The sequence below is a fragment of the Phyllobates terribilis genome, unplaced genomic scaffold (genome assembly GCF_046119375.1).
Source record: "Phyllobates terribilis strain yellow unplaced genomic scaffold, ASM4611937v1 Scaffold_9__5_contigs__length_417890890, whole genome shotgun sequence".
NCBI lineage: Eukaryota > Metazoa > Chordata > Amphibia > Anura > Dendrobatidae > Phyllobates > Phyllobates terribilis.
Window position 1 is genome coordinate 159,903,852 of NW_027362769.1, and position 14,189 is coordinate 159,918,040.

A 14,189-nucleotide genomic window follows, 5' to 3' on the forward strand; every position below is an offset into this window, starting at 1 on the left:
AAGAAATCCCACTTATTAAACCTGACAGGGCACACCTGTGAAGTGAAAACCATTTCCGGTGACTACCACTTGAAGCTCATCAAGAGAATGCCAAGAGTGTGCAAAGCAGTCATCAAAGCAAAAGGTGGCTACTTTGAAGAACCTAGAATATAAGACATATTTTCTGTTGTTTCACACTTTTTTGCTAAGTATATAATTCCACAAGTGTTAATTGATAATTTTGATGCCTTCAGTGTGAATGTACAATTTTCAAAGTCATGAAAATACAGAAAAATCTTTAAATGAGAAGGTGTGTCCAAACTTTTGGTCTGTACTGTATATATATATATATATATATATATATATATATATATATATATATATATATATATTTATATATGCCCTCCATCCTGGTGTATATGTCTGAGGATGCACATCCAGTTGAAGTTTGTGCTGGTGTTGGTGGTCCCCCACCTGCACGGGCCCCCACCCGCATGGGCCCGGTCACATTCACAACTTCATTCCCTTGAATAAGGCTGTAAAGTAGCAGTAGCATAGATTGATTTTTGGCCATGTGCCCTGTATCACAGCCAAAGTAACTGTGTAGCCCCAGCCTTAACTGTTATGACCTATCATTAGGATATGGCGCTATTTTATGATCAGAGTAAGTTTAAACTCTGTGACCTCCGCTGACTCTGAAAATGAAGGGTTTGCGACACTCTAATACTCCTAATTAATCCCTTTGTACGGGACCATATACAGAGGGAATACTAAGCAATCTATAGAATATTCAATTTTATTTCAAGTTTTTCACCCAATTTCCAAGCAGAATGCTAAATAATAAAAAAAAATTCTAATTTTTACTGGAGGTTCCCTAAATTTAAAAAAAGAAATAGAAGAACACACATTAACATAGTCTGTTAAAAAAAAGTATTTTTGCATTTTTTTGGGGCTAATAATAAGAATAAGAACAAGAATAAGAACCCAACAATGCAAAAATAAATAGGGAAACTGAAAAGTTAGAAAGAACAAGATTAGGATGAGTTTATAGATGCAGTAGAGTTTATCTTTTTTTTTTTACTATTTTGAACATTGTTAATATAATCCAGAAAAAGTTGAAAATTAAAAATACTATTTATTAAGTTGAAAATTAAAAATACTATTTATTGTCGTAAGTATTTAGTGTCATGACTGTCCTGTGATAGTCTTAAAGGCGGTATCCCATAGAAAACTTTTAGGACTTATCTAAAGTATCACTACCAATCAAGATGATGTACCTGCGCTCTGTAGGAATTCACTTCTGTGGGTCTATGGACGTGGTTGTCTGCAGGTGTGACCACTAGAGACGAGTGCGTTTTTAAAAATTTGTTTACGGTTGGATTGGTCCAATGTGGTTGGCAAAATTGTGTCCGACAGAATCGATTTGTCACGAATCGAAAGTGCCTCGAAAAAAATATTTATTATGCTCTCCAGACCCCACTGCATAATAAACAGAGGGGAGGGAAGGGATTAAAAAATGATTATACTCTCCTGTACTTGGCTACTCCATCACCTGCCCTTCTGCCTTAGCTTCTCGATCGGCCCTACAGCCTTCACTTCAGATTTTCCAGCCTCCGGTCTTCGGGTCTTCCGGCACTGACTAGACTTCACATGGTCACATTGATTGCAGTGCAAATCAATGACATCAATGACGTGCGTTCCGTCCACCTTGGCGGTGTGATGCCTAGTCATTGTTGGTAGACGAAAGATCGGAGGCCAGAAGACTTGAAGAATGGAGGCTGGAGAATCTGAACTGAAGACTGCAGGATGGGTAGAAAGCTGTAGCAGCGGGGCAGGTGAGCGGCGGGCCGTTCCGTTCACAGGAATATCAAGGGACTTCAATCCTATGATCGGTGCATCAATGGTTGGACTCTCAGCGATCATACATTTATCATCTATCTTGTAGAAAGAGGACAGATGGAATTAGTGGGATATTTCTCTTGAGTAGATTTATATACTATATGATTGTTTCTAACTTTAAAAATATATATACATTACATATGTAAATTTCTACATGATAAATTAGCCCAGTTCTATAAATAAGCTCAGCACGCGGCATTAACACGTCATTTACATGAAGGGACAAATGACGCCAGTGTAAATGTAATTATGAAGTGGGAAAATCTAATTATTATCCTGATTGATTAAATGGTTAATTATGTTGACATTGCTATTCTTAATAATTAATAACAAAAGTATGATTATTATGCAGAGCAGCCCCGTACAGCGCTATACAATGAACTATTTTGGGCTCATTGTGTGAAACATGGGGTTGTTATTCATATTTAAATGAGATACTCATAGAAGCATTTTTAATTATGGGTGAATGTATTATAAATGGATTATGTATATATTTCTTGCAAATCTCTTTCTGGCAAAATGAAATTCGGTAATTCCTTCTAAAAACAGCACCCCAACTGACCGCGGGAGGTATTGCGGCTCAGCTCCATTTACTTAAAAAGTAACTAAACTTTTCTTTTCTTTCTTTTTTTTTTAAATTTTGCCCAGCATAGAAAGTTATGAAACTTTGCAAATCACTTCATTAGGCGATTTGTCTTCATTCCTGTAAAAAAAAAATTGCATGTAAGTGGCTACCGAACCTAAAGTTTCCTCAATATATTTACATGTCTTTAGCTGCATTGATGTCAGAATGTGGAGTACAGCTGCTGGCAGTGACAGGATCAGTTCAGTATCTGTGTCTCACTAACCCTGGGAATAAGGTGCTGCAAGAAATTATTTTGATAAGCAAAATACTTGATGGCAGTTTCCGACTGATCACTGCCATCATTTGTACTCCAAATGAGTACGTTTTTGATATTACTGCAACTAAATGCAATCAAATGCATTAGACTGGGGAACTGTCGGAGTTTGGAAAACAAATCCCCTAATAAAGTGATTTTCTAAAGTTTCCTAACTTTCCATGCAGGGCAAAATTATTTAAAAATAAAATGAAAGTTTAGTTACTCTTTAAATAGAAAAGATCTGCAAAATTGACCTCACCAACTAAAGCTCACATGACCCTCGGAGGGCATCTCTTCACACTAATATCCTGACACTTCTAGATATTCCAAAAGCTTCAGAACAGGTGCGGAAAAATCATTGGTGCAACTTGTGCAGCTGCACAGGGGCACAAGAGGTAAGGGGGCCAGCTTAAAGCACCAGTGCTGTAAATAGCTTATGTAACAAACACATAAAGGGGTCAACTGTGATAACATATTGGGCTGCAAATAGTCCATATATTGTCCTTGCACAAGGTCCCTCTCCTCTCTGTGCCCAACCCTGCATAAGAAAATTATAATATCACAAACGAATAAAGTTCAATATGCTGTGAACAATAAACTTTTTGATCAATTATATTTAGGACAAAAAATTCAAAAGTCTGATTTTTTTTTATAGTTACCATCACATCTGCTCCCAAGTTAGAAAAATAAAATTAGGATGTTTTTGTGTCTTGAAAATGATGAGACGTTAGAGCAAAACATGTATTAGAACATATATTAGAACATTGCACAAGTTTGCAATGATACAGTGTTTAAAGGGTAACTAAACTGTGAAGGATTGTAAGCCCCTACTCAGTACAGTAGTGTTGATAAATTAGGTTCTTGGGAGACCCCCACTAATCGCTGAGAGTAAAAGCCAGAAACTCTCAGCTTATAGCAAGTGTAGGCTCAATAGAAAGTTTTTATGGATCTGCTCATCACGTTACTTGAATTTGAGGATAATCTTAGTGCTGATGCCTCCTAGTTTGAAGGACCAGAGAGGATCCCAATTCCTGGACCTCCACCCATCAATTAGGCTAAAGTCATGCGAGAGAATCGTCCGATTATATGCAAATGATACTCTGATCAAACTCTGATAAGAGTCTGATCAGAAGGTGATCATAGTGTGATCCGATGCTCTCGGATGAGTGCAATGGAGAAGATGGAGAACAAAATTTCTCCATCTTCTCCATTGTGTCATAGCAAGGAAATCGGACTGCACCCAGATGTCATCCAAGAGCAGTCTGATTTGTCCCACTCACTCATTGACTTGCACGACTGAGTGTGATCTGAATATTGGATCAAACTTGGGCATGCTGGAATATTTTTACTTGGACAGACTCTGTCCAAGCAAAAACTCTGACATGTTCATGGCTCCATAGAATAACATTGGTCTAAGTACGATCCGATGTTTTGTCATATCGCACTCGGACGGCAAATATGCGTGGTGTGCACCTGGCCTAATATAATAGTAAAAATAAGCACTAAATACGTATATAGAAATAACATACCACCTGGGATCCTTTATAATGCCCCAGTGATATTTCTTTCATGTGACACCCCAATGCCAACATTAAAGAAGATGACTTCAATTAAAAGGTTATTCCCAAGTTTGTAAGTTATATCCCCTATGCATAGGATATTACCTACTGATTACTGGTGGGATCCCTTGAGATCTTGAGTCAAGAATGGGGCTCTGGATTCTGGGAACAGGATCCCAGAGCACAACACTCTGTTATTTGTAGCAGTCACATAGGCAATGAGTGGAGTGGAGGTTGAGCATCCAAACCTTTGCTCCTTTCAAGACCTGGTTCGGGAGAGCTCCATTCCCCAGTTCCAGAGCCCTGATTCCAGGATTGTTGGAGATCCCAGTGATCAAACCTCTAGTGATCATCTCTGGATAGGGGATAGCTTGCTTTCTTGGATCTTCATACTCTGGATGCTCAGAAAATGTATAGGAATGAGAGTATATAACTCCCTTAGGTCTCGGACAATATGGTCAGCGCTTACATTATGGCAGATTGATACAGATGACAATCTGTAGTTGCTTCTCCGTTCATCCCTCATTTTCCCCTTCAGTGTTTATTTCTATTATAATTTACAATAAAAACAATTTTTATTTTCTATTAACTGTAATTCTCGAAACAACATGGGCAGAACGTCCGTACAAATCATGATTGCTGTTGAGAACATTCGGCATTCCTCCCTGCTGGGTAATGATGGGACCCAGCAGACTTCCTACAGAGTGCGGGAGGGTTCCTTCAGGGTTTTGTCAATCGGACCCAGACATTTTCATTTACTCCTCTGGCATGTTGGGAGGAGAGGCGCGGGGCAGGGGAGCCGCTGTTGTTTAAAAAGCCAAAAACAAGCAAAGAACAAAGGACCTAACAGAGTGAACTGAGTTATGAGAGCAACATGTACCACAATTATCAAGCAGCTGTAACCGGAGGGAAAAAGGGAGGACGACGGCTCTGTACAGTAGAAGTAACAAAGTCAAGGGAGCAAATAGAAAAGTGACAGATACGGATCAGGGAAAAGGTGCAGCCTACACTCATAATCTCCATTGTGATTTTGCAGCTTTTCTATTGACTAAAACAGCTCTTTCGCCAGATTTTACAATGCAAACTAAATATATTATTAGTCCTGGTATGTTTGGTGTACTTACTTTGAAAATACTGGAAAAAATGGTCATGGAATATTCTTTAAAGTTTTTCATATTAATATTAAAGTCAGCGTAGCTAGAGCCGGACTCATAAAAATGTTCCTTTTAACCCCTTCATGACCTTGATGTATATTTACATTAAAGGTTGTGTCTCTGCCTTTCCCAGCACTGATTTAAACAGCCATCATGTGCCGACCGGAAGTACTTCATTCATCCCGCCCATCAGCGCCCCTGTCACGTGTTTGCAGGGCGCCATTTGGAAGTCATGACAGCCGAGGGTCTGTTGATGATCCCCGTGCCTGTCATTGCGATCCTCCCGTGAACGACAGCTCGTGGCTGACGTTCATAGGAGATCGGCGTTTCTGCTTTATGTATAGCACAGGCGATCGGACAAGCTTCAAGTGTCCTAAGGGAAATATTAAACACAGTAAAAAGTGTGAAAAAAAGTTTTTAAAAATATGATTTAAAAAAAAAAAAGTTCAAATCACCCCCCTTTTGCCCCATTGAAAATAAAACAATAAAAAATACACATATTTGGTACCACTGTGTTAATAAAAATCCAATCTATCAAAATATAAAATAAATTAATCCTTTTGGTAAACAGCGTAACGAGAAAAAAAATCAAAACGCCAGCATAGGCCTCAAAAAATAAGTTCTAACACAGCTCCATATCCCTAAAAATGAAAACGCGCTCGGAAAATGGCGACATAAGCTAAAAAAAAATTCTTACAAATTTCAGATTTTTTTTCCATCACTTATGTAAAAAAAAACCTATACATGTTTGGTATCTGCGTTCTCACCTGGAGAATCATAGTGCAAGGTCAGTTTTACGATACAGTGAACATGGTAAATTAAACCCCATCCCCCAAAAAAATGAAGAATTGCAATTTTAACTCACTTGCAATTTTTTTCCTGCTTTCCAGTGCATCACATGATAAAATAAATGGTGTTATTCAAAAGTGCAACTCATCCCACAAAAAAATAAGCCCTCGTACAGCTATGGAGATGGAAAAATAAAAAAGTTATGGCTCTTGGAATAAGGGGAGAAGAAAAAATTACAACGCAAAAATGGAAAATCGCAAGGTTAGGAAGGGGTTAAAATTACTTTAGTGGAGACATCACGGTACCTGGTCTTGCAGAAATGAAGAATGGTCTAAGAGATGAAGATTTTTATTACACCAACTTGTTTCAGCCTCTTTCAAGGTAAAAAAAACGTGTGACTTTTCACCTTGAAAAAAAGTGCCAGTCCGGCGCCGAAACGCGTTGGAGTAATAAAAACCTTCATTTTATACCATCGACTATTCTTCTTTTCCGCAAGTGCAGCCCAGGTACCATGAATGATATGTCCACTTAAGTGCATTGCTATCTGGAAGAATTTTCCCTTCAGCCACGGGGCTGCAATCACACATTCTAGGTCTCTTCTAGGTGTTGTGTCCATACACAACTCCCCCATGTGAGCTCTACCATCACTCTCACCCTCTCTTATTTCTCTTGTGGTATTGCCCCATTGTGCGCTTCCGTCCCAATAAGTCTTTTTAATATTACGACTGTACAGCCATTCTGGTATGGATTTTCAAAGTAAGTACACCAGCCTCCTAAGTACACCAGCCTCACCTCAGGTGAGCACTGCGATCACTCTCACCCTCTCTCATTTCTCTTGCGGTATTGCTCTATTGTGCTCTTCTATCCCAACCAGACCTCAGCTTTTTAAAATGACGACTGTACAGCAATTCTGAATTTGAATTTTCAAAGTAAGTACACCAGTCTCGTCAGGTCTAAGAAATCTCTTTAATAATGTATGCAGTTTTGTATGGCGAAATCTGATGACAGACCCGCTTTAAAAAATTAGAAGAAGAATTCAAGACTTTGCAAACTACTGACAGAATAGGTGAATCATGTAAGAGATGGTCTCCATAAGGACATCATAGAGGAGGGGTCCTCTCCTTGGGACCCCACTGTGAACCAGAACAGAGAGTCACTCTATAAGAGCAATTCAAAAACTGAGCATCCGTAGATCTTAATGGTCATCTTGCTTGGATGCAGCAGGCGCAAAATGAACGTTCATTGTTCGGCCGCTCTTCTACAAATGTAAATAAGCGTCAATTTACATAGACAAGCTGTGATAATGGTATAGCGCCTCCACCAAAGATTTGTGATATTACAATTCTGGGCCTTGACAAAATCATCTACTTTCCAGGGGTGCCGAGAGCTGCACATGCAATGATCATCTGATGCCAGTTTTCGGACGCAAGCAGCAGAGGGACCCTGAGCTAGAACAGTATGTGGACCCCTTAGCTAGAACAGTATATGGGCCCATTAGCTAGAACAGTATAGGGACCCCTTAGCTAGAACAGTATATAGACCCCTTAGCTAGTACAGTATATGGACCCCTGAGCTAGAACAGTATATGGACCCCTTAGCTAAAACAATATATGGACCCCTGAGCTAGAACAGTATATGGACCCCTTAGCTAGAACAGTATATGGGCTCCTGAGCTAGAACAGTAGATGGACCCCTGAGAATCAACAGTATATGGACCCCTGAGCTAGAACAGTATATGGACCCCAGAGCTAAAACAGTATATGGACCCCTGAGCTAGATCAGTATATGGACCCCTTAGCTAGAACAGTATATGGACCCCTTAGCTAGAACAGTATATGGACCCCTGAGCTAGAACAGTATATGGACCCCAGAGCTAAAACAGTATATGGACCCCTGAGCTAGAACAGTATATGGACCCCAGAGCTAAAACAGTATATAGACCCCTTAGCTAGAACAGTATATGGACCCCTGAGCTAGAACAGTATATGGACCCCTGAGCTAGAACAGTATATGGACCCCAGAGCTAAAACAGTATATGGACCCCTGAGCTAGAACTGTATATGGACCCCTTAGCTAGAACAGTATATGGACCCCTTAGCTAGAACAGTATATGGACCCCTTAGCTAGAACAGTATATGGACCCCTGAGCTAGAACAGTATATGGACCCCAGAGCTAAAACAGTATATGGACCCCTGAGCTAGAACAGTATATGGACCCCAGAGCTAAAACAGTATATAGACCCCTTAGCTAGAACAGTATATGGACCCCTGAGCTAGAACAGTATATGGACCCCTTAGCTAGAACAGGTATATGGACCCCTGAGCTAGAACAGTATATGGACCCCTTAGCTAGAACAGTATATGGGCTCCTGAGCTAGAACAGTATATGGACCCCTGAGCTACAACAGTATATGGACCCCAGAGCTAAAACAGTATATGGACCCCTTAGCTAGAACAGTATATGGGCCCCTTAGCTAGAACAGTATATGGACCCCTGAGCTAGAACATTATATGGACCCCTGAGCTAGAACAGTATATGGACCCCAGAGCTAAAACAGTATATGGACCCCTGAGCTAGAACAGTATATGGACCCCAGAGCTAAAACAGTATATAGACCCCTTAGCTAGAACAGTATATGGACCCCTGAGCTAGAACAGTATATGGACCCCTTAGCTAGAACAGTATATGGGCTCCTGAGCTAGAACAGTATATGGACCCCTGAGCTACAACAGTATATGGACCCCTGAGCTAGAACAGTATATGGACCCCAGAGCTAAAACAGTATATGGACCCCTTAGCTAGAACAGTATATGGGCCCCTTAGCTAGAACAGTATATGGACCCCTGAGCTAGAACTGTATATAGACCCCTTAGCTAGAACAGTATAGGGACCCCTTAGCTAAAACAGTATATAGACCCCTTAGCTAGAACAGTATATGGACCCCTGAGCTAGAACAGTATATGGACCCCTTAGCTAGAACAGGTATATGGACCCCTGAGCTAGAACAGTATATGGACCCCTTAGCTAGAACAGTATATGGGCTCCTGAGCTAGAACAGTATATGGACCCCTGAGCTCCAACAGTATATGGACCCCTGAGCTAGAACAGTATATGGACCCCAGAGCTAAAACAGTATATGGACCCCTGAGCTAGAACAGTATATGGACCCCTTAGCTAGAACAGTATATGGACCCCTTAGCTAGAACAGTATATGGACCCCTGAGCTAGAACAGTATATGGACCCCTGAGCTAGAACAGTATATGAACCCCAGAGCTAAAACAGTATATGGACCCCTGAGCTAGAACAGTATATGGACCCCTTAGCTAGAACAGTATATGGGCCCCTTAGCTAGAACAGTATATGGACCCCTGAGCTAGAACTGTATATGGACCCCTTAGCTAGAACAGTATAGGGACCCCTTAGCTAGAACAGTATATAGACCCCTTAGCTAGAACAGTATATGGACCCCTGAGCTAGAACAGTATATGGGCCCCTTAGCTAGAACAGTATATGGGCCCCTTAGCTAGAACAGTATATGGACCCCTTGTTCATCAACTGCTCATTATAGATCACCTCTTTGTAGATACATAGTTTACTTGCATGGTGTTTCTGCCTCTTAATCTCATGTCTCCATCATTGACTGTTCTCTTGAATATCCGAGAGGTTCTGATAATTTTTGCCACAGTGAATATTTATATGTCTGTGTATCCAGAATAAGAAAACGTAATCTGCACTACAGTGTTACCTTGACTAATGAGTGCATCTACTTATGAATTTTCAGAGATATGAGCCATCACTCAGTTGATTTGTTGCCTTATGATATGAGCTGAGATCTGAGTTATGAGCCACATGGTTATCCTACTGTGCAAACAGCTCTGTCTTTACTGTTGCACTTTTGATCTTCTCTTGTGAATCATTTTCCTGGGGTAGACTCTATTTTTAGCCCTGCTTGCTACATACATTTGACATGAGGCTGTACATAGAATATTGGTTATTTTTTGCTTTATGCTTCTGCTATTTTTCCTGTGGTGGTACTGTATGTTATTTCACATGTGCAGCAAAGTACAGTATACTGCACTATTATGTGCACTCTCTGACTCTTTGGAGTGTTGTCTTTAGAGTTCAATATTTACTAAATTTATATGTGCAGATGATTAAAGTAAAGATGATTAAGTGAAGTTATTAAAAAAAATAAATAAATAAATTAAAAAAATTAAAAGGAAAAAAGTTATTAATAGTTTATTACACGTTTAATAGTTTTTCATACTGTACATTACTGTATTTGTTAATAATAAAGTTAATTTTTCTTATTTAAAAACACCTAACAAAAAATTGGTGTGGTTTTTGGGGGTCTGGAATTGATTAATAGCGTTCTAATTCATTTTAATGGGGGAATTTAATTTGATATAAGAGCAAATTGAGTTAAGAGCTCCGTCACAGAACGAATTAAACTCGTAAGTAAAGGTATTACTGTATATGTAAATACCAAATATTACATATTGTATGATGGATAGTAAAAGTTTGACATATTAATCTAAGAGGGTCTCTCACTTTTACAGCTGGATGTATTGGACAGACTGGGAGGAAGACGTGGTTGACGACAGTGTGGGACGTATAGAGAAATCCTGGATGAACGGATTTAATAGACAGGTTTTTGTCACCACTAAGATGCTGTGGCCCAATGGATTATCTCTGGATTATGAGAACAAGTTGCTGTATTGGTGTGATGCGTACTATGACCACATAGAGCAGATATTCCTCAACGGGACTAATAGAAAGGTAAATTAAATGAAATTATTAAAGTCATCCTTGTTTAGTGTCTAGGGTTTATTTCTTGTATTGATCCTACCAGTATTTCCCTTGATTATGTTATAAAACTTTAAGAAAAACTCTACCCATCATTCATCTTATCATGGCCAATCACAATGTTTTACTGATGTTTGAAGAGTAAAATATATTGTGGGATAAAAAAAGAAACTTATTATTAGTGTTGAGCCACCCCCGTAGTGTTCGGGTTCGGTTCGGTTCGTCGAACACCGGGATGTTCGAGGAACTGTTCGTCGAACTGTTCGTCGAACACCTTAGAACACCGTCGAACACCGTTAAAACCAATGGCAGGCAAACAAAAACACATAGAAACACATAGAAAACACCTGCAAAGGTGTCCAAAAGCTGACAAACTGCTCAGAAGACACTCTCTTTAAAAAAGCCGGCCGGCAAATTCAGCAGCGGCATACACCGGTACCCGACAATTTAGACAAGAAGGAATAGAGCATCACACATAGATTAGATAGATAGAAACATGTCAGTCACACATATAAGAAGCACAGTGACAGTGTTGGTTACTGCACTTGTCATTTAGTGTAAAGGATTTATTAAAAAAAATATTAGTGTTTTCATGCACCGTCTCTTTAAAAAAGCCGGCCGGCAATTCAGCATCTGTACCCGACAATTTAGAACAGAAAGAATAGAGCTTCACACATAGATTAGATAGATAGAAACATGTCAGTCACATATATAATAAGTACAGTGATAGTGTTGCTTACTGTACTTGTCATTTAGTGTAAAGGATTTATTTAAAAAAATAATAGTGTTTTCATGCACCGTCTCTTTAAAAAAGCCGGCCGGCAATTCAGCATCTGTACCCGACAATTTATAACAGACAGAATAGAGCTTCACACATAGATTAGATAGATAGAAACATGTCAGTCACATATATAATAAGTACAGTGATAGTGTTGCTTACTGTACTTGTCATTTAGTGTAAAGGATTTATTTAAAAAAATAATAGTGTTTTCATGCACTGTCTCTTTAAAAAAGCCGGCCGGCAATTCAGCAGCGGTACCCGACAATTTAGAACAGAAAGATAGAGCATCACACATAGATTAGATAGATAGAAACATGTCAGTCACATATATATGAAGTACAGTGATAGTGTTGGTTACTGTACTTGTCATTTAGTATTAAAATAAAGGATTTATTATTAAAAAAATTGGCGTGGGGTTCCCCTTAATTTTAGGCTCTAGCGGAGGTTAAGCAGACGGCTGGGGCAGATGTTTGAAGCCTGGGAAGGGGGTAATACCCACGGAGCTTCCCAGGCTACTAATATCAGCCCCCAGCTGAATACATAGCCTTTACTAGCTATTAAAATGGGGGACCCCCCAAAAAAAATGACGTGGGGTCCCCCCAAATTTAATAGCTAGCAAAGGCTAGGCAGACAGCTGGGGGCTGATATTAATAGCCCAGGAAGGGAGCCATGAATATTGGCCCCCTCCCAGGCTAGAAACACCAGCCGTCAGCCGCCCCAGAAATGGCGCATTCATAGGATGCGCCAATTCTGGCACTTAGCCTCGCTCTTCCACGCTGCCCTGGTGCGGTGGCAGGGGGTAATAGGGTTGGGGTTGATGTCAGCTTATAATGCCAGCTGACATCAAGCCCAGGTTAGTAATGGAGAGGCGTCTATAAGACACCCCCATTACTAACCCCATAGTCAAAGTTAAAAAAAACACAAACACCCAGAATAAAGTCCTTTAATTGAAATAAAGACACAATCCTTTATTGTTCTAAATTTAACCATACTTACCATCACGCCCATTCCAGCTGAAGCCAACGATCTCCTGCAATAAAAGAAAAATAATAAAGCAACCTCATCCTTACCTTTCCATGGTTCCCACGACAGCTTCAGCTCTGCTACATCGAGATGACAGGCTGGACCGCAGCAGAACGCTGCCATCCAGCCTGTCATCCCGCAGACACTGAGAAGCGCAGGCTTGCTTGCGCTGCTCAGCGTCTCTCTGTGACGACATCCAGATGAGCCGAGTTCATGTCCAATGAATTCGGCTCACCTCATGCACGTCACTGACAGCGTGGGAAAATTCTCACGCTGAAGCGCTGATTGCAGTAGAATTTTCCCACGCTGTCAGTGACGTGCAGGAGGTGAGCTGAGTTCATTGGACATGAGCTCACCTCATGCACATCACTGACAGCGTGGGAGAATTCTCCTGCACTCAGCACTTCAGCGTGAGAATTTTCCCACGCTGTCAGTGACGTGCATGAGGTGAGCCGAGTTCATTGGACATGACCTCGGCTCATCTGGATGCCGTCACAGCGAGACAGTGAGGAGCGCAAGCATGCCTGCGCTTCTCAGTGTCTGCGGGATGACAGACTGGATGGCAGCGTTCTGCTGCGGTCCAGCCAGTCATCTCGATGTAGCAGAGCTGAAGCTGTCGTGGGAACCATGGAAAGGTAAGGATGAGGTTGGTTTATTATTTTTCTTTTATTGCAGGAGATCGTTGGCTTCAGCTGGAATGGGTGTGATGGTAAGTATGGTTTAATTTAGAACAATAAAGAATTGTGTCTTTATTTCAATTAAAGGACTTTATTCTGGGTGTTGTGTTTTTTTTAAATACTTTACTAGAAATTCATGGTGGTCATGTCTAATACTGGCGTGACCCCATGAATTTTGGGCTTGGGGCCAGCTGATAATACTAAGCTGGCCCTAACCCCTTTATTACCCAGTGAGCCACCGCACCAGGGCCCTGGATGAGTTGGGTACAGCGCCAGAAGATGGCGCTTCTATGAACGTGCCATTTTCCGGGGTGGCTGCGGACTGCAATTTGTAGCGGGGGGGGGCCCAGAAAGCTTGGGCCTCCCTGCGCTGCAGATTCCAGCCCCCAGCTGCCTAGTTGTACCTGGCTGGACACAAAAATAGGGCGAAGCCCCACGTACTTTTTTTTAAATTATTTCATGAAATTCATGAAATAATTAAGAAAAAAAGGGCTTCCCTATATTGTTGTGTCCGGCCAGGTACAAATAGGCAGCTGGTGGATGGGGGCAGCCCGTTCCTGCCTGCTGTACCTGGCTGGACACAAATATAGTGCGAAGCCCCACTTCAATTTTTTTAAATTATTTCAGGAAATTCATGAA

At 40.7% G+C, this 14,189-nt stretch overlaps 1 protein-coding gene across 5 annotated transcripts in view; it reads left to right on the plus strand.

Moving 5' to 3' along the window:
• The window catches only part of LRP1B (LDL receptor related protein 1B), a 2,071,868-nt gene that overhangs the window by 1,066,017 nt on the left and 991,662 nt on the right, over positions 1-14,189 (plus strand). For all 5 annotated transcript variants that reach the window (XM_073647246.1, XM_073647248.1, XM_073647249.1 and 2 more), the window contains exon 13: positions 10,823-11,042. In XM_073647246.1, coding sequence (XP_073503347.1) covers positions 10,823-11,042 — 220 coding nt within the window. The remainder of the gene's footprint in view (positions 1-10,822; positions 11,043-14,189) is intronic.